Here is a 19,578-nt window from a genome sequence, read left to right on the forward strand (position 1 = left end):
CATCTACTCACTATTTAACTTCCACAACCTCGTTGAGTTTATAATCAGACTTTTGCAAACTATTATAACTTAACCTTTCAGGGACAATCTTATTAAATAAAGTCTGAAAGAGTTGTCACAAGCTTAGTGGTGGTGACATTGAAGTCATGCGATCGTAGTGGAGTTCGTTTATAGCCTATGTTTAGCTTTTTACTTTTGCCGAACTTCCGGGTTGGCCTACAAAAGTACATTATCACTACAGCACTCTATTTAGCTTTAATTTATTTTTATTTAATTTTTTGTAATTCAATTAGTTCCTAAGCCAGCATTGTTTATTATTTTATACGGGATTTTTTTTAAGTTTGGGGTTTTCAACTAATATTTATATTTATTTTATTTCAGCAATATTTCAAGTACACCCTTTTTTTTTTCTTTTTTTTTTTACAGTAACAACACTGGTACTGACATAACTGACAGTGGTACTGACATTAAGGATGGAAGTACTAACTTGACCTCAAGAACTAATATGAAGCCATTATTCATAAAGACAGTAATAATACAATTGTACAGCTAGTGGTATCTATCTAATTTAAGTGAGTGTCATAAGCAGGTCTTTGAAATATTTGCACTGACATTTCCAAAAAATACAGAAAGCTCAGCAGATTTCCGCAGAATTAGAACAGCCATCATTTATACAATTCTACAAATCCCCTGTTGCTTGTGCTTTCATTTTTTTAAATGAATGTTTGATAACACTGTCAGCTACCAGCTACAAGAACACTGTAGTAATCTTCTGCTGGGCTTGGTTTGAGGACCTAGACTAGAGAACCAGTTATAGCAGTGATCAGTTTGAGGTGCGGTCACTGGCTTCATTGTATGTTTTGATCACTTGAATATGAGTAAAATTTCAGTATACAGTTCCAGGAGAATCAGAATGGAGCCAATATATGTTGATTGAGGTTACAGCGAGGAGAGATTGTAAAGGCAGTAAACAGGTTTGCTGAAAAAAGAAAAAGATCGGATTTCCACTTGAATTATAGTTATAAAAAATGAACGAGTACATCATAAGAAACATCTCTCTTTTTCTAATGTTTGCACATCATGCAACAGCATTACACAAGTTTCCTCTGATCTGATTTTTAATGATCTGCAGTGGTGCCTTTTTAGATTCTGTAAATAAAATATTAAGTGGGTTGGAAAATATTGGAAACGTAGCAAACAGTGCCTGTTATTTTCCAGGTCCTTCTCCCACAATATGACAAATACAGCCCTCCTCTGTGTAGCAATTCAGCTCGATCAATGAACCCAATTGCATTACACTGAATCTCCCAAACCCAAATACCTTCTTTTTTTTTTTCTCCATCCAGGCACAAATTGACTTTCCTTCTCTCTAACAAGCTTTTTTTTCTATCTCCTTTGTCATTTCTTTTACACAAACTGGGCTCCATACAGTCCTCCTAAACAATTTCAAAGCAATCCAGTGGATTGTGTCGGTCGATAATAAGTGCCGAAACTGTTTCCATAGGGCATCACGGTTGTTCTTTGGTGAGGGGTCGTCTGCTGCAGGGTTTGGCTAGAAGGTAACAAGAGTACAACTGTTTTTGAGCACAGAGGCTGAAGGTGTAAAGCAGCAAGGGAGGTAATTATACGTGAAGCCGGTTCCTGATAAACAGAGAGCCACAGAGGAGTAAAAGTATACTGAAAGAGGAAGGAAGTTCGACACACAGCAATCAGATCTTCCAGAGAAACAACATGTGGTCTGTGAGTTTTTATGAGGTGGATAAAGACCACTTTGATTAAAGCTATCTGAACCACCTTACTTTTATTCTGGCTCGATGGGCAATTTTAAAGTAATCTTATTTAGTGCCTCACTGTGTTTCACGTTTTTTTACTGTTTTTTCTAAAACGCACCATGAAAGTGTGGAAAGGAAATGTTTACCGTGTGATAGTCCCCACACACACAAAAAAAGGATTCCTTTGTAGCTCGCGCTTAAAGTCATTCTCCAAGATTGCTTTTACACAGGAAATTATGACAGAGCATCTCCCCATCGACACAGCTCAATGGCTCAACAAATTGATTTGGATGCTTGACTGCACAGAGTTTAGCAAACAGTCAACTGTGTTGGGGAAATGAAGTCTGTTGCGGGGAGTGAGAGAGTATGTGTCAGTCTTGGAGACAAAAATACTCGGGTCGTCTGCCTTCAACTTAAAATCTGTTCTTGCAATTTGCAGTATAACTCAAACGGGGCGTTTGCATTTATTGCTTTGTGTGTGGTGTGATGCCGAGAGAGAGGTCAGTCATCCGTGGCGCTTCTGCTGCTGAAGAGGGGTCATTTATACTGACAGTCAAGTCTTTAGTTTTTACTGCGAATTGGCCTCTTGAGGCGACATTAAGATGATCTGGGTGTCTCCAGTGAATCGACAGAGTTTAGAAAAGTTAACTTTATTCCAATAAGCACTGTGACACAAATAATGGAAATAAACAAATTGGAGCTCATGTAATCTGTCCCCTGTGAAATACTGTAGTCCAGTGTGGGCAAGTCGAAGGAGAAGTGCATGTTACTTTGAGCGACTTCACTGTTCTCTTATGTTTTGTTTTTGCCCACATACAGAGATATAATTAATAGTGATGCATCTGTCCCCAACCCTTGGAGACTGATCTACCATCATAAGTTGCAATACACTACCGTTCAAAAGTTTGGGGTCAGTGTTTTTTTGTTTTTTTTTAAGATTAATACTATTATTCAGCAAGGATTCATTTCTTACCCTTCTTTCTTTTTCGGACAACAAAAGGAGAATAAAAAAAAAAATGTCCTGCTCACGCTCGTCCACATAATTGCAGTGAATAGCGACCAGCATCAAGGCTTATAAAAAATAATTACCGGTAAAAGTATCACAGAATGGTCCAATGAAAAACAAACTTAAATTTAATATATAATTGAATGAAAATAATGAACTTGGCCATTGGTCTAAGCGACGTGCATGTTCGTGAGACTCTATTAGCACCGTAGTTCACTCCGACTCGCCCAGAAAAAGCACACATGTTGCTTTTTGATAAAAAAATTGGTCAAAAGTGACAGTAAAGACATTTATAAAATTCTATTATTTCTATTTTCTAATATTTCACAATAATACAGTTTTTACTGTATTTTTGATCAAAGAAATGCAGCACAAGGTGAGCATAAGACACCTACTGACTAACTTTTAAGTGGTAGTTTATGTATCCTGCAGTGTTGGGTGTGTCAACATCTCTTCTGAAATAAGTTGCGTTTTCAGCCGTATGTGTTTCTCTGTCTTGTTAGAACAACCCATAGATCAGTGGTTCCCAATTTTTTTTTTAGAGTGGTGTACCCCCTGAGGCATTTAAAATACTTCTGTGTACCCCAATTGTCAAATTCTTAAAGTTCCATTCATTTAATTATTATTATATTAAATAAAGGAATAAATTAAACTAAATCAATCATTTCAATCAAATGAAATCGGTATCAACAAAAGCCAGCTTTCAACTGCAGTGGTACCTGCATCTAGGTGTATTTATACACTGTTTATTCCTGCTCATAGGTGGGATTAGTTCAATTAATTTTGGCTCAAATAGGCTAATGTTATGAGATAATGTTTTAAATAAAAAAAATCAATAGAGAAATATGAATTTATGATAAAAATTAAATTATACTTTTAAATATGAAACTAAAACCGCCAGTAGGTGGCAGCAAGTCACTGTCTTAATGAGTGAGTCATTCATTCATTCAGTAATGAAGCAAGTGTTTGTATTTACAAAATGGTAATTGAATCACTGACTCACCCAATTCATTCAAATTCGCCGATTAACTGTTGATATTCAGGAAAAATGTATTTGCTCATAATATATGATCAGCATTAAAAACAAGAACTCACACAGGGTATGTTGTATTAAAGAGACTTTGAGTCTTAAATCGATTTTCGCTGCTTCCAAAGAATCAATTTATTGAACTGTACAACGTTTCGACCCAAAGGTCTTCGTCAGGCATGCCTTCTTTGGCATTGTTTGAAAGCAGCAGTGGCAGTGTGCCTATATTTGTTTACTCTCTAGTGAAGTGCTTGATCTGATCGCACACCTGCCTCAAGTTTTCTGGATGTGCGCATACTACTACTTGGTAATTCGATGTCATGTATTGTATTGGACCTTTTACGGCACTACCGTTTTCCTGTTTTTACTTTAGAGTCCACATTTTGCCTGTTAGAAATGCGCAGAATTAAATAAATGGCAAAACTCAGCATTTTGTTTGCGTACCCCCTCTGTCACCTCACGTAACCCCTAGGGTTATGCATAACCCAGTTTGGAAACCACTGCCATAGATCATACCCACACACAGTCCATGACATTGAAGACTACTCCCCCAGTATCACATGACGTCCAGAGTACGCTTCCTTTCACAGGTGCTGCTGAGCTCTTTCCCTCAGATTAGTTCGGGACCCACAGGTGCGACATCACTATGACAACAGTGGAGGGGATGGAGGAAAGGTTACCCATTATTGGCTCAGCGTTACTAAAACAAAGCCAGAGGTGTCCCTGCAGATGTCCGTTATTTGAACCTAGGGTCTCAGCCATGGGATGCATCATTTGAGTGCTCCGGACACAGCGTTTAAAATGACGATGTGTACCCCCTGCTCTGACCTGATGCATAATGCACAGAATTGATGTGGTGCTGAAAAGCATGCATTCTGTTTTTCTTTTTGATTACATAAAGTTGAATGCATAAATGTGCACCACCGATCAAGTATGGGGTTGGTAAAAAAAAAAAAAAAAAAAATGTCCTTGAAAGGCTGCGTTTATTTAATTACAAAATGCAGTAAAAACAGTAAGGTTGCACTTTATTTTACAGTACGTGTGTTGTAAACGTGTGTTTACAGCTGTGCTACTTGATATTTTTGTGGAAACCATGATATATCTTTTTTTCATGATTCTTTCATGAATAGAAAGTTAAAAATAACAGCATTTTATTAAAAAAATTAATATTTTGTAACATTATAAATGTGTTTACTGTCACTTGTTTTGATTAGTTTAATACATTCTTTCTGATTAAAAGTATCAGTTTCTTAAAAATAAATAAATAAATCTTACAGACCCCAAACTTTTGAATGGTAGTGTACATTGGATCATATTTCAAATGTGAAGTAAATGTAATATAGCTATTTTGTAAGTTATTGAAGGCATAGTTTGTCTCTTTAAAACAAGACATTTACATTTGAATGTGCTTGCTATGGTGAGAACAAATGATTTTAGTCATTGGTTTTTATTTGGGAATTCACCTAAAACAAGCTCTGTTAGGTAGATATAGGCCTGGATCCTCTTTCATAACATCTTGGCTGAGATCCAAAATCCTAATTGCACCACTGAAAGTCTCACATTAATTTGCTTTCATATACGATTTTTGGTTTCGAAAGCGGACTCTCTTTTAGGTCATTTTGTTTGCTCATTGTTCACTTCTGGCTCTCTGCATTTGCATTCATCTTAAATGAGGGCTATGGCTCAGCTGCATAACAGGTGTGTTGAATTACTTTGCTCTGAGGATCAAGCTTTCCGTATTATGATAACCGAGAAGAGAAGAGCGTAAAACTAAGACCGATATATGTTTCCTACTTTTCAAAGAGAATGGAGTCTTCTCTGGAAGTCGTTTGGATTTACTGTGGATTTATTTGCTACGCCAAGGTGTCGCTTTGGTGGTGGAATTACAAATGTTTTTGAGCATATTTGGAGATTTGAAGTGCTGTGCAGACCTAAACAAGCAGGATCATTTGCATACTGCTTTACAACAGGGGTAGGCACAAGAACACAAATGTATTGGACCATACAGTACGTTCACCGAAGGCAAATTACTTATTCTCTTTAAATATTCATGCCAAATGTGTGTTTGGAGAGAATGAAAGATGAGAGAATCCCTTGATATCCATCTGTGTAACAAAAGGAAGGGAGGGATGTAGAGAAGATGCCAGACAGATGGATTTAATTAAGAACAGATCTGCACAAATGCTAAACTCAATCATGTCAGATTGTGTGAAAAGTATAAATGGCTCCATAATCAGAGCCCATTATCAAGTTCTCTATAGTCAGAAGCTTCTTTCACTTCTAGATGTAGTTTATGGTAATGAACATGGCTTTCATGGCTACCTATGGGGAGTTGGGAAGAAGTCCTCAAATCAAATATTCACTGTCATGCATAGTAGCCTAATCAGTAAAATTTCCATTTGCAGAATGACACCGATGGCATTTTTCTGTTTGGCATGTATATGAATCAGCATGTGATTTAAAAGATTTAGAAGAAAGGCTTCGGTCCCAAATGCTGAACATACCTGATCAAATGTTCTTTGGCAGAATAAATCTAGATTAAAATCACATGAACGTCGAGAGCAAATTGCCAGTAGACAGGGAATTTAATCTAGCAATCAACAATTGTGTCTTGTTTACTTTTCATTTCGTAATTTCCCACCTCATTAACTATACTCAGTGTGATCTTAACTGTTTAATTTTGGCAGGCTGTTGAGGATGGCAACCTGGAGGAAATCGAGGAGGAAATACGACTGAAGAGGCGCAAGCGTAGGAGACATGTGGACAAAGACATGAGGCGTGAGGACGGAGACAAGGCCAAGAAAAGGAGAGGACGCCCTCCAGCAGAGAAGCTCTCCCCAAACCCACCCAAACTCACAAAACAGATGAATGCTATTGTCGATACGGTCATCAATTACAGAGATGCGTAAGTGCTGTTAAACTTCCAAGAATGGCTCATTTTGCCAGCTCATCCCTCACCTCACTGTATTGTTGCAGGTGACTCTTTGAATTGGCTCTCCTTAATCTGCGTTTGATTGTCTGTTCATTTGTAGTAAAGGCGAGCCTAAATAGAATGTCAATTTTCTAACATTGAACTCTCAGTGGTTTTGAACATGCTGTTCTTCAACATCTCATCTTTTCCAGGAATTTTTCAGTGTAGAGATAGACAAATTGTGTTTTGACAGGCAATGTTACTGTGTCCCGAAGTATACATGTGGAATGACTCTTGACTGGAGTAACGAGCAGAAACATTAATTAATTGAGTATAACTGTTCCCATTTTCAAGACTGTCCATAACCATTTTTCATTTCAAATTAACAATCGATTTATTGTTAATGTTAAAATGGCAAAATGTGCATGCATAAATTCACTTGAGAATATGTGAGTATTGGCAGTTTCCACTATTAATGCAATTTTCTATGTACACTATCATTGTAAAAAGTAGATGTAGTCTTTTTCAAACTCTATTTGGCATAGGGCTGTTAAAATGATTGCATTACTTTTGCGTTTTTTCTTCTTCATCAGTTTCACACATTAAAAATATGTAAGGCAATTTACGCAGCATCCTTTTCCCCCGTCATCTTTTAGCTAGCGTTACATTAAATGATCACGCTCTTAATCATGCAAATGCTTTTAGACCATTCAAGCATGACAAGACACAAAAGAGAACTTAATGCAGTACTGGCACGCATCTTTGAATCTCCTGTCTGTGTGACACACACGCGACTCGTGCGCACAGAAAGCTGCTTCAGACAGCGCGCCAGTACTGCATTAAGTTCTCTTTCTCGCTTGAACGGACAAAAACACAGAAAAGTTTGCCAAAATGCCCGTTTTGTTGAGTGTCCTGGCAAGCGCAGTCTTAAATGAGCTAAATAAAGTATTAAATGAACGCAAAGAGTTGTGAGAAAATGGAAGGCGTGTCAGATCTGTGTCATGTGCGGATAATGTTAATGTTAATCAAAGAACAAACAAAAAAAGAGAAAATCACTCACTGCTCTTGACTGAATAACTTTAGTAGCTTTAATAAGGACTAATCTATATTTCATTTGTAATTTATCCAGTGAAGACTGTGAAGTGTTTGATAACTTTATTACATTTCTGTATATTACCTACAGTACCTGTTATACCTGAAAATCTGAAAAGCACTGTTACAGCTGTACAAGGTTACATGGGTCAAAAACAATGAAAACACATTTTGGAGCATTTTGGCAGGACTGGTAAAAATCTGAACCAGCCCAACTGGACCAATAGAAAAAATCCTTAGCCCTGAGCCCTGATATATTAAAGGGCACAGGTAAATGTGACCTTTATTATAATGGGTTTATGTGAAGAATGTTTTCACTTAAGTTCACTTAACTGAAATGTTGTTATATTTTTTTAAAGCCTAATAAATGTTAAAATCCATAGCTTTCAAGTATACTGTAATGTTGAATTGCTATAATTAATTTCTAAAATTGAGAAAAACAAATCATAGAGACATCAGTACCAGTATTAGTATCAGTGATACTGGCCTTCATGTATAAACAGATGCCATTAAACAATTTAAAATATACTATCTTTATGTTGTTTCTACTTTAATTTGGAGATTAAATATGAAATTATTACAATATAATAAATATATTAAAAACGTTCATGTTTGGTGCGATTAATCATGATTAATTACAGAAATATCTGCGATCAATACTCTTTTTTTTTTTACAGCACTGAAAAGTATATAAAAATATGTAATTTATTCTTGTAAATTAAATTTTTACATAACTTAATTACACTAAAGCTGAATTTTTAGCAGCCGTTACTTCAGTCTTCAGAGTCTCACGATCCTTCAGAAATCTTTCTGATATGCAGATTTGGCGCTCAAGAAACATTTCTTCTCATTATTATAAATGTTGAAAACAGTTGTGCTGCTCGGTACAAACCATGACTATAATACACAGCGTGTAAACAGCCAACCGGACATAACGTTAATGTACCATTGCTCTGATCATGATTATATGTCAGGTTCTCCCACTTAGCAAAGACGTCATGCATCAGACTCAGAGCGAGATTGAAGGATGGCCAATGTTCTTGTTGTCATGTTGTACTTTAACACGATCACAGTGTTTCCAGTGACTGTAAACATTGTTTACAGTTGAACGCTCCCAAGCCTGAATACGTCAAGTCCACTCATTTTGTACACTTCATTTTTACAAGCCAGGGGTGCATGCATCATTTCTGGCATGCATGGGTGCTCACTTGTGTCGGGGATGTGACATGAGTTGCAGCTCTCGCTAGTTCTTCCTCTATGCTCAGATGATTAGCTGAACACATATGCGATGAGATTGAGCAATTGGCAATTAACAAGCTTAATTAGATTAAATTATTTTGATGATTAATCAGTGTTCTGATTAATAATGTAGTCTGAATGTCACACTCATAATGTAGTGGATGTTGGTTCATGGTATAGCATTCCCCTCTGAGAATTTCTAACCAGCTTTAGAGTGACGGTCTGATTTCAGTTGAGTGGAGGACATGGGCTTGATGTGTCACCCAATTAAGCTGCAGTCCAACAGATTGAAGAGTAGCACTGATCATATGTTGGGTTTCTCTCTTGGTGGTCCCCATGACAACCTCCTAGTTAACAGCATATATCAGTTGTGGAATAATAATTTTGCTGTCTGGACATGTCAGTAATTTTACATGATAGACAAATCGCTCGAATCTAACCCATACTTAAACCAAGACGTCTAGAAATGTCACTTTGGTAGTACTTAGGCGTCTTAGAAACAGACGTCCTTGGCAATTATTTTAAATATATGACTCTGTGGAACTTAATGAGTCACGTAATGTGAAAACTGAGCACAGCTGCATTTGTTCTGAAATGACAAGAACTCCAGTCTTAGTGCCACACTTTCACGACTGATCCCAAACAACAGAGCATAAAATGCTTTCGCCTGGGTTTTGAAATGTATTTGTCAAAATGACTGGTTTCAAACAGGTTTCCTGAAAAGAGGATTTAGGCCATTAGTTGAGCACAGAGTCAGTAGTTATTGGCCAATATCAATGATTATTATATATTTTTTTCATTTATCTGTGTCGGTAGATTTTGTTTATTTAATTGTGTATGATAATTTCCTTTATTTTACATTTAGATCACCTTGCTGTCATGTAATCTCTACTTAAATTAATATCAAAATGATTTTCAGGCTGTACATTATTAAAATTTTATGATGCCTAAATGATCGTGTAGCTTTTAATTTATAGTAGAAATTGTATACATTTGAATATTGGATAACATGAGCAAATCGATAACATGTATTAATAACAGATTTTAGTATTGGTGCATCGCACCCAGATCACTTGCTTGTAGTTTTCTTTGCATTAGCCAGGATAGGAGAAAATATTTTAATAATAAAAATAATTGCACATCTTAATTTATTTTTAACTAGTCCTATAAGCACATTCTGTAGAATTTCTCCAGATAGTTTTACTTCTCATTGAATGATTTTTTTTTGTAAATTGCTGCATGTCATCATAATAATAACATAGCTGGCATTTTGAGCCATTTGAAATTGTTGACATGTTGAGCCGCCAATTTCGAAATGTTAAACTAAGCTAAATGCTGAGTTCGTAATGAGCAGAATTCATCCTTCAGCTCAGTTGAAAGCTGTTTGGTATTGTGCTGCAGTCTGAGCCCCGAGACTAACACTAAACATGCATCTGCAGCAAAAACTATAAATTGAGGTCTGAATGAAGGTCGACACTCCATAATTGCACCAATTTGAGCCCTGATTTAATCACTGAATGTGTAATGAATCATCTGTGCTGTGTCATAAATATTTAGAGCAACTGTAACAGACAGATATGAGCTGAAGACAGGGTAAAAAAAAAAAAACACCTTGTCGCCAGTATGTCTCAAGAAAGTATTACTCCTGGAGACCTTTATACCCTTTGCTGTTGTCCTGGATTTAGACTTGTGTTTTCTCCTGTTGGCCTGGGGTGAACTCGAGGGATAATAGTCAGTAAAGCACCAATATGATGATAATGAAAAGCAGTTGGACATTATTCCACCAAGTTGGAAATCCACCCGGGCTGATTGCATAGTTTATCTCTCACCGTGCAGTCTGAGGAAGTCAGGATAAGCCTCGATCTCTGTTTCTGATCACAGATCAGGCCGTCAGCTCAGCGAGGTCTTTGTGCAGTTGCCCTCCAGGAAAGAGCTCCCCGAATACTATGAACTGATAAGGAAGCCAGTGGACTTCAAGAAGATCAAGGTACGTGAGTTACAGTACATCTTTTATTTCAGTGTGGCCCTAAAGTCTACACACATCTGGACATCACATTTTATATGTTCTGCCGTGACGTATTATCGTCCGATCAGGACTGGCACACTCATTACTTCGGCTGGACGATAACAGGATTACCCTGCCATAGAGAATTGTTTTTTGTTTTAAGATGAGATAAACTGATGTTTTCGTCCTTATAATGGGCCGCCTCACTCGCCTTACGTGTTTTTCGCAATGTCGTTGTCTCGTATTTTCTGTTGCAACTCTAATTGGTAATTTCCTCTGTTGTTAACGTTGCACCCTACAGGTGAAGGATGTTTTGGTGTTAGAAGTGTTCTTGTTTTTGCAGGAGCGTGTGCGCTGCCACAAGTACAGGAGTGTGAGCGATCTGGAGAAAGACGTCATGCTTCTTTGTCACAATGCTCAGACTTACAATCTAGAGGGCTCACAGGTGAGTGAATAAATGGATTGAACACCCTCCATGACTTTCTTAGGTATGAATTGCCTAGTAGGACCACACCACAGTTTTGCAGTGATTTTATGTTGCTTGAGTTCTATAAAGTGCTTGTCATACATGCAAATATTAAGCATGTCATGAATAGCCACTGATCTGTTTGTAAATGTTTGGTATTTTTGGTTTGTCTAGAGAAATGCTTTATATTCTAAAATCTAAAGAAAAAGATTATTACTGCCAATTTCCTAATGGATTGCATTTATTTATGTAAAGGTTTATAAGAAGAACTGCACATTATATTTCAGATCAGTTATATCTATTTCTGAGGATCTCTTTTCACAGCATTTTCATGGTGGATTGTGTATTGTGATTACTGGATTACTTACCAGATTTTTTCTGTGTTTGAAATCAGTATTTAATCTCTTCTGAAATTAGCACAATCTGGAGATGGAGTCTAGACGTCTACAAAAATATAATCAAATCTCTCAAACAGTTCTAAGCATCCCTCTTTATTTGAAAGGAATGTGTCAGATTATGGTTTTATTATTTTTACCTCACCGTTCCTACTTTGTTCGGGTTGCAGATAATACAGTTAATCACAGGAAGGGGTGCGTTTGTTTTAAATTATTGCTTGTAAATTACCCTTTGTTTTTTGTAGATCTATGAGGACTCCATTGTTCTTCAGTCAGTATTCAAGAGTGCCAGACAAAAGATTGCCAGGGAGGAGAGTGATGATGACAGCAATGATGATGACGATGATGAGGAAGATTCAGAGGAAGAGTGTAAGATTTCTCATCAACAAAGGACCAATTCACTGATACTAATGAAGCTAAAGCTCTACAATACCTTGTACTTGCTTGAGAAGTGCAGTTATTTCATCTGTTGAAGCAGGTTGTTTGGGTGGCACATTTATGTAAAATGAAGTGTTATATTTATGTAAAAAAATATTATTTTATAAAAATGACATTATTTATGTTAATTAGCCATAGAAAACCTACTATACTTTTCTTATAGGCGTATTGGCATTTTTTTAAAATATATTCATTCATTTTTAACATGATTAATAAGCGACTGATTCATGGCCAGTTTGAAAGTTCCATTCGACTGCTTCTATCTAGGGGATGAAATGCGGCAACCGTACACAAATGTCGAAAATAATGGAAAGGTGACTTAAGGCTTTAGTTGCATCACAGCATGAACATGATTTTCTATTTGCTAGTCAACTGCATTGACGTTCTCAATCGAGAGCATCTGATTGGACACAAATTCTGTTAAAATGACAAAAAATTATATGAGCTAATTTGTGCTATTGAGTTGTGCTATATTTATTTAATTTCTATTTTATTACAATTATTATTATCTTTTTTTTTATTCAAGCTAAGTCAGTGAAGGTGAAAATTAAGCTGAGTAAACGGGACGAGAGATGTCAGGACAAAGGCAAGAAGAGGCCGAGTCGTGGAAAGGCTAAGCCTGTGGTCAGTGACGATGACAGCGAGGAAGAACAAGAGGAGAACGTAAGTCTACTATTCCTCTCATCAATTAGCCAGTTGACATTTAGCCTAATTAAACATCTTGTAATCAAAAACCTCAGGTGTATACATTGACATTTGGATTGAATATGCTTGAGGATATTACCACCGGAAGAAAAAAAACTGGCTTTGATTGAGCCTCTAAAAACTGTACAAAGAGATTCATAGATGCTTAGCCACATGTCCTTATCTTTCAACATCTAAGAGGTTTTTGAGGTGTTCTGCAGTTCCCTGAGGGAATCATTTATGAGAAAAAAAGGATATACTGTGCCCTTAAACCTCGCATTTATTCCTCTCTTTATCCCATCTGCTGCAGTTCAAGAGGAAAATGTAAGTCTGTCTGTTTCTCTCGCTTTCGAAACCTCCCTTCACATGCACTTTTTTTTTCCATTGATGTGATCGCTTCATGTCTGAACGTCAGAAAATCGCTTAGTCTCCTCACATTAAGCCAGTGTGAACATCTCAGAGCCCTGTGACCATGGCCCATGAATCAGTGTGAGATTGTCTCATTATCCAGAAATAAGAGAGCACATTCAGTGAGCCGCTCAGTCCACAAGTAATGAGCCTCTGCAGACCAGCGTTCAGTCAGGTGTGGCGCGGGGGTGGACGCGGGTCACCAGAGCTCTAGCGTGGGTCGATCTGTGTGTCTGCATGTGCGTGTAATGTCATTGTGTGTTTGTTTTCAGGAGCAGTCAGAGGGGAGCCAAAGCGACGACGAGTGAGGAGGAGATGAGCTGATCATCAGCATTCCTTTCACACGTTTATTTGCTTCTTTTATTGCCTTTCCTCACCCAGCTGAATTATAAGATTCGGCTTCCAATAAGATTTATTGTTTCTTTTTTTTTCTCTTTTTTATTTTATTTTGTTGTTTGTTTAAACACTTTGTCTTGTGCTATTATCCCACTGTTGAATAATCTACAGTTTGTTGCACCTTCAATAGCTTACAGTTATTTCCCTACACGCAGTGAGGTATTTTAGAGATCATTTCTGTATGCTTGTATATAATTTACATTTATGCAATGTTTAAAAATGTTTGATAAAAGAAAAATCTGAATTGCATCAAAGAACGTCATTTATAAGCTATTCAAACCTTTTTTTTCCCCTTGGTTAAACCAGTTGTTTCAAATTTATGAAGCATATCAAAAAGTATTCAAGTGTTACTTAAAGTGAAGTCCTCATAGCATTTCGTATCATCTAGATTAGATCATATATTATAGTGACTTCTATATTGTATTGCATGCAGCACAAAAGCCAGCAGAGATTACAAATGTGTTTGAGATGGGAGCACTATTCAGCCCTGTACCGTTTCAGTGGTATGTGATATATATGAATTTGACCAGCTTCGTATCACATACATAGATGTGGCGATTTCTCTTTTTCCTATTCAATGTCTTTCCTTCTCTGGTTTTATAATCTGCAGTCGGACATGCACATTTCACCTTCACTTTCCTTTAATTTACAGTGGAGAAGAGTGTCTCACAATATTTCAAAGCTCATGTAGATAAGACAATCAGTATTTTAAAGCATATTGTTTAAATATAAACCAGGTCAGATTGGCTACCCTTTTCCCCAATGGATGTTTTTAGTATTATTATTTACAAAAAAAAAAAAAAAACTGTTTTTTTTTAAGAAATGGGACGTTTTTTTTACATTTTTAATTGCTCTTACGCTGTATTGGTTGAAATATACATTTCATCTTGTTTTTTAATGAATGTTGTTGCTTTAAAATGTACTCACTAAGGCACTTGCATTATAGTCAATGAGAACTCTTTTTGATCTGTTCTTCTGTGTGCCATTGGTCATTTCTGACATCTCTTTTGTAAGTGCTTGATCTTGGTAACTCTTCAAAAGTGTCATAATCTTTGCTCTCCTTGCACAGTGTCTTTGTGGTTGTAGTTCAGAGCCCAAAGTAAACATCACCAATGATAACCTTTCTCTCGTTGGTCTCTGGTGTAATGTCATGCTGATTGTCTTCATGAAATAATTGTGACTTGATATATTTACATTTGCAATGCTCCTCTACTAATAGACGTGAAATCAATCCTTGTGTATTTTTGCAACCAGTTATGATGTGATAGGGACATTTGCAATATCCCAAATATTATGTTTTAGATGTATATGGCGTCATCTGCTTTATTAAAATGGGAGCTTAATAACCTTAATAGGCATTTGAGATAATTACTTGTCACTTTGCTGTTGCTGTTTACCGAAAGCCACTAAGCTACAGTAATTGCAGTGCCAGTTCCCAAGCAAAACACTGAGATTAAGTACCTTGCTCAGGGTTGAAATAATAATGAGATGGGATTCTATAATTACCCACACATGCAAGCAAACCTGTAACCTCTAGGTCAGACATTTTCAAACTGGGGTCAAGGGGGTGCTTGGGGTCTGCAAAAACATGGGACGTGGTGATGAAAAAAAATTTTTCAATGCTTTCGCTTCGCCTTGCAAAGGTTTTGCGTTCCCCGAGAAACTTGCCGTCCCCTCGGAAAACATTTGTGTTCCCCACTTCCCGTAAGAAACTTTCTGTTCGCTCACAAAACGTTTGTGTTCCCCTGAGAAACTTTGAATTCGCTCACAATCCTTTTGAGTTCTTTGCAAACGAATTCAAAGTTTCTCAGGGGAGTCAAAACTTTTGCAAGAGAATGCGAAATCATTGAAATATATATATTTTTCCTCCCATCTCATATTTTCCCACCACCATGTCCCTTTAGGGGCTCCGTTCACCGTCATGTTGTTCTAAACCCGTATCAATTTCTTCTGTGGGACACATATTTTTGGGTGAACTATCTCTTCAAGACTGTAATGTTTAACCATTTTAAACACATTTACAGAATTGAATATTCGTAATATTTCTTTGTTCAATGAAATTGCAATGCAATGAAAAAGCCTGTTTATTTTTGGAAATGTGTTGTTTTTATATCACACTTAATATTTTTCTCATACAGTATTGGGTTTTATACAATAATATAAATTCAAATGTTTGGGGACAGTAAGATTTTTTACCCATTAAAAAAAGACAGTAAATACATAATGTATTCCTTGAATTATCCTGAAAAATGTATCAAGGTTTCCACACAAAAGCAGCACAACGGTTTCAACATCAATATGATTTGTAAAGGATCATGCGACACTGAAGACTGGAGTAACATTTTTAATATCTTTAAACATTTTTAAAAAGTTTTTAAACATTTTTAAAAAGGCTTCTTTCAGAAAATATTAACAAATCTTAGACTTGAACTTTTTTATGGTGGCCCCTCACAAAGGGATCATGTAAAAGTTTGAAGAGATGTTTGGCTGTTAGGATATTCCATTCCTATAGCTCAGCACATGTGATGTATAATATTGCATTGACTTCAAGAACACACATCTGGCCAATTGAACATCCTTCTATTTAGCCACCACACTCCACCTTTAAAGCTAATCCCAATTTAAGTGTCCTACCTCATCACCACGGGGCAGTGCAGAGGTCCCTCATAGGTTTACCATGGTTCTTTTTTCCTCCGAGATCAAAAACGCCTTTTCTTCCAGAGCTCCAGCCATTTAAATGGAGTTCTGCTAAGCTGATTCAGTCCAAGAGTACAGTCCATTTCTGCCCTGTTTGTCTTCCACTTTGAAGTGGCAAGCTGTTTAGATAGCGGTAAGCCTCAGAAGATAGAGATAAATTGGACAGTAATCCTTGTCTCTGTGCCAGGGATGTCAAATGGAAATAGTCAGGTGCCAATGCAATCCCTGCTATTCCTCTGTAGCCTTTGTGAGCTCTTTTCCCGATCATCCGAGTGACCGATGTGGTGATAACCAAGGCCGTTTCTCAAACAATTTCTCTCAGAAGTGCGTAGAAAATTAGTCATGTATGACTGAATGAAAGGACCAGGTGTTCCCTATTATTAGAAGTTCTGCTGCTAATCACGCTTTATATCACATATTTAAGGTCTCAGGCCTATGAATGGCCAAAATGCGTCACTTAAAAGGGCCAGGAGAGAATGCATTGATCCCTCTGGCATTCCAGAGTTCGTGATCTGTTAACTGCATGACTGAGGAAATGAAATGAATTAAACCTTACGCCGTATATATCTGCTTCACCATAATCTGACCGCTGAACCAGCGTTTATATAACTTGACTGCCGCATTTCCACCAAGATCAAAGCTTGTGGTCAGCGAAATTTCCGTCATACATTCATGAAATGCAGCACTTATATTGAATGAACTTTATCGACTTTTTTAACCATGCAGAGGCAGATTAAGGCGAACCTGAGATTAAAAAGTGCTTTAAAAGAGGAATCTATAGTGTAATTTATTCCATGATTAGGCCTTATCTGGCTCTGTTGTATCTAATTTGCCTAGATAACGGACTCTTAGATAGCAATAGCTCTGCTCAATATCATCTGAAAAGAGAGCGAAAAAAAAAGAAAAGAAGGAATAAAGAAATCTCAAACTGTGTAAGAAAATTGGCACATTTGAATGAGATAAAACCGCACTAGGGGACCTGCCTAAATCTACTGCCATTTTACTCTCGCGTGTGTCTGAAACCAGCAGAAAGGTGCTTTATTCAGATGCATCCAGACCAGCATAGACAATGCACCGACATACTCTTCGTTCACACGCTGCCATACAAAGGAAGGCTTGAAGTGGCTTATTTGAAGGATTGCATATCAACTATGAACTGTCTGTTCTGTCCTACTCTGCCTGAACAGTTAAGCCAAATGGTCATGCTAATGTCTGGTCTTGACATTGATGCAGGATTTCCTGGATTATTCTATAGATCCTTGTTTCTGCTACTTTGGAAATCCTTGTACTATCATGAGTGGTAATGGACAATGGCCATTTTTGTGTCTAATTTAGGGATGCAAGAGTACATGATATCGATGTAGAGAAAAACTAAATGTTTTGCTTCTGTGCATCATATAGACTTTGAAAACCATGCAGTTTTACCATAACCCAGAGTTCAAAAAGTACAAAAATAAATAAATACTGTCATTATAGTCAAAATACTGTAGGCTACATGTCATTATAGCTGCGTCCCAATTAGGCTGCATCGTTCGAAGGGCGCATTCGAAGGCCGATTGCGTCACAGCGGCACGACGATGGCTTTCCCAATTTGAAGGCTCCTTAAAATGCGACCTCCAAATGCAGCCTTCATTTCCCGTAAAATGAAGGATACAACAAATGGATCTTTCGCGGCCTTGCCTACCCCAGAATTCATTGCCAGATTTTTTTTCTGAGAGAGAGAGAAATAGCCGAATTACACTTTTAAATGCAAGTATTGGTTTTCAGCTTACTCAAATATCTAATAACACAACTAAAACTTTGGTTCAAATGTTGACTTTTATCTTACTAAGGAGCGATTATATATAGTTTCTAGTCTTTATTACATATAGAAATGGATCATGATGAACATAATTATTTAGACAGTTTTTGAACCCTGTTTTGTTTTCAGACAAATTATAACTTTCAAAAAATTAAACAAACATTACAGCCACTCATCAACGGCAGCTGTCACAGTTGGCGACAAGAAAAGTCCTCCGTAGGGTAGACCGTCCCATTTAACAACACTCAGTCAGACCTTCGTGGCCTTCGAAGGATGCAGCCTCTGAATTGGGACACAGTTATAGTTAGTGGATACACATTAAAGACTCCTGTAGTCAATAACCTACAATAAATGTTCACTGGAGCAGTCGATCATAAATTAAATAATATCCTTGTTTTCTTTAGGTTCTGTGAATTCAAACATTCATTGATTCACATGATCTTTTGTGTAGAAGTGCACAGTTTAAATAATGAGCGACATTCTTAGTCATCAATCATTTGAAAGAACCACTGAGATACAGACCTGTTTAAATCACTTAGGACAATGTGAAAAATTGATTTACAGCTGGATATTTATCATGATGTAAAGAATCAACTGCACTACACTCCGTTGCACTTCCTCTCTAAGATCTCAGCATAAATGGCAAGAGAGAAATATTTACATTTATGCATTTAGCAGATGATTTTATCCAAAGTGAGTGCATTCAACTATACATCTTGAACCTTATGTATTAATTTGAAGTAATTAGCACAATGCTACCAGTTGAACTGAGTCAAGTCTAGCCAGTATACTAACATTATTTCAAGTTATCACATTATAAACATGTTACACTAATGTTTGACAGCCAGAAAGTGTCCAAATAAAACAGTGTGCTGCGCATTTTATGGAGAAGAGCCTCCAGAACCTAAGAGTACAATGCAGACTATGCACAAAAGCTTCTCCTGAAATGGAGCAGTTCCCACTTTGTAGGGACAATCCGTTGTTTATGGATCACAACTTGTAAGCATGTCTTATTATTTGTAGTTGTGTTTTCTATTAACAGTTCCAATTTTATGTAGTTGCTATGATCTAAACAAAGAGCAAAGCTTTGCCTCCGCTCGTCTGCTAGCCAACATTAGTGTTGATATAGTGTTTACTTTAGTTTTTATGTATGAGAAAATTACAACAAAAAAAACCACACCGCTCTGAAACGTCCTGTGAAATCCATGCTTGCAAAGTCCGTGCATGAAATCCGTTCTAGA

At 37.0% G+C, this 19,578-nt stretch overlaps 1 protein-coding gene across 3 annotated transcripts in view; it reads left to right on the forward strand.

Moving 5' to 3' along the window:
* Positions 1-15,191, forward strand: part of smarca2 (SWI/SNF related BAF chromatin remodeling complex subunit ATPase 2) — a 42,792-nt gene extending 27,601 nt beyond the window's left edge. For all 3 annotated transcript variants that reach the window (XM_079606667.1, XM_079606668.1, XM_079606669.1), the window contains 6 exons: positions 6,493-6,710; positions 10,929-11,034; positions 11,396-11,497; positions 12,159-12,282; positions 12,878-13,014; positions 13,716-15,191. In XM_079606667.1, the coding sequence (XP_079462793.1) occupies positions 6,493-6,710; positions 10,929-11,034; positions 11,396-11,497; positions 12,159-12,282; positions 12,878-13,014; positions 13,716-13,751 (723 nt within the window). In that variant the 3' untranslated portion in view covers positions 13,752-15,191. The remainder of the gene's footprint in view (positions 1-6,492; positions 6,711-10,928; positions 11,035-11,395; positions 11,498-12,158; positions 12,283-12,877; positions 13,015-13,715) is intronic.
* Positions 15,192-19,578: the final 4,387 nt, after the last annotated feature.

The sequence above is a fragment of the Phoxinus phoxinus genome (assembly GCF_949152265.1).
Source record: "Phoxinus phoxinus genome assembly, chromosome: 3".
NCBI lineage: Eukaryota > Metazoa > Chordata > Actinopteri > Cypriniformes > Leuciscidae > Phoxinus > Phoxinus phoxinus.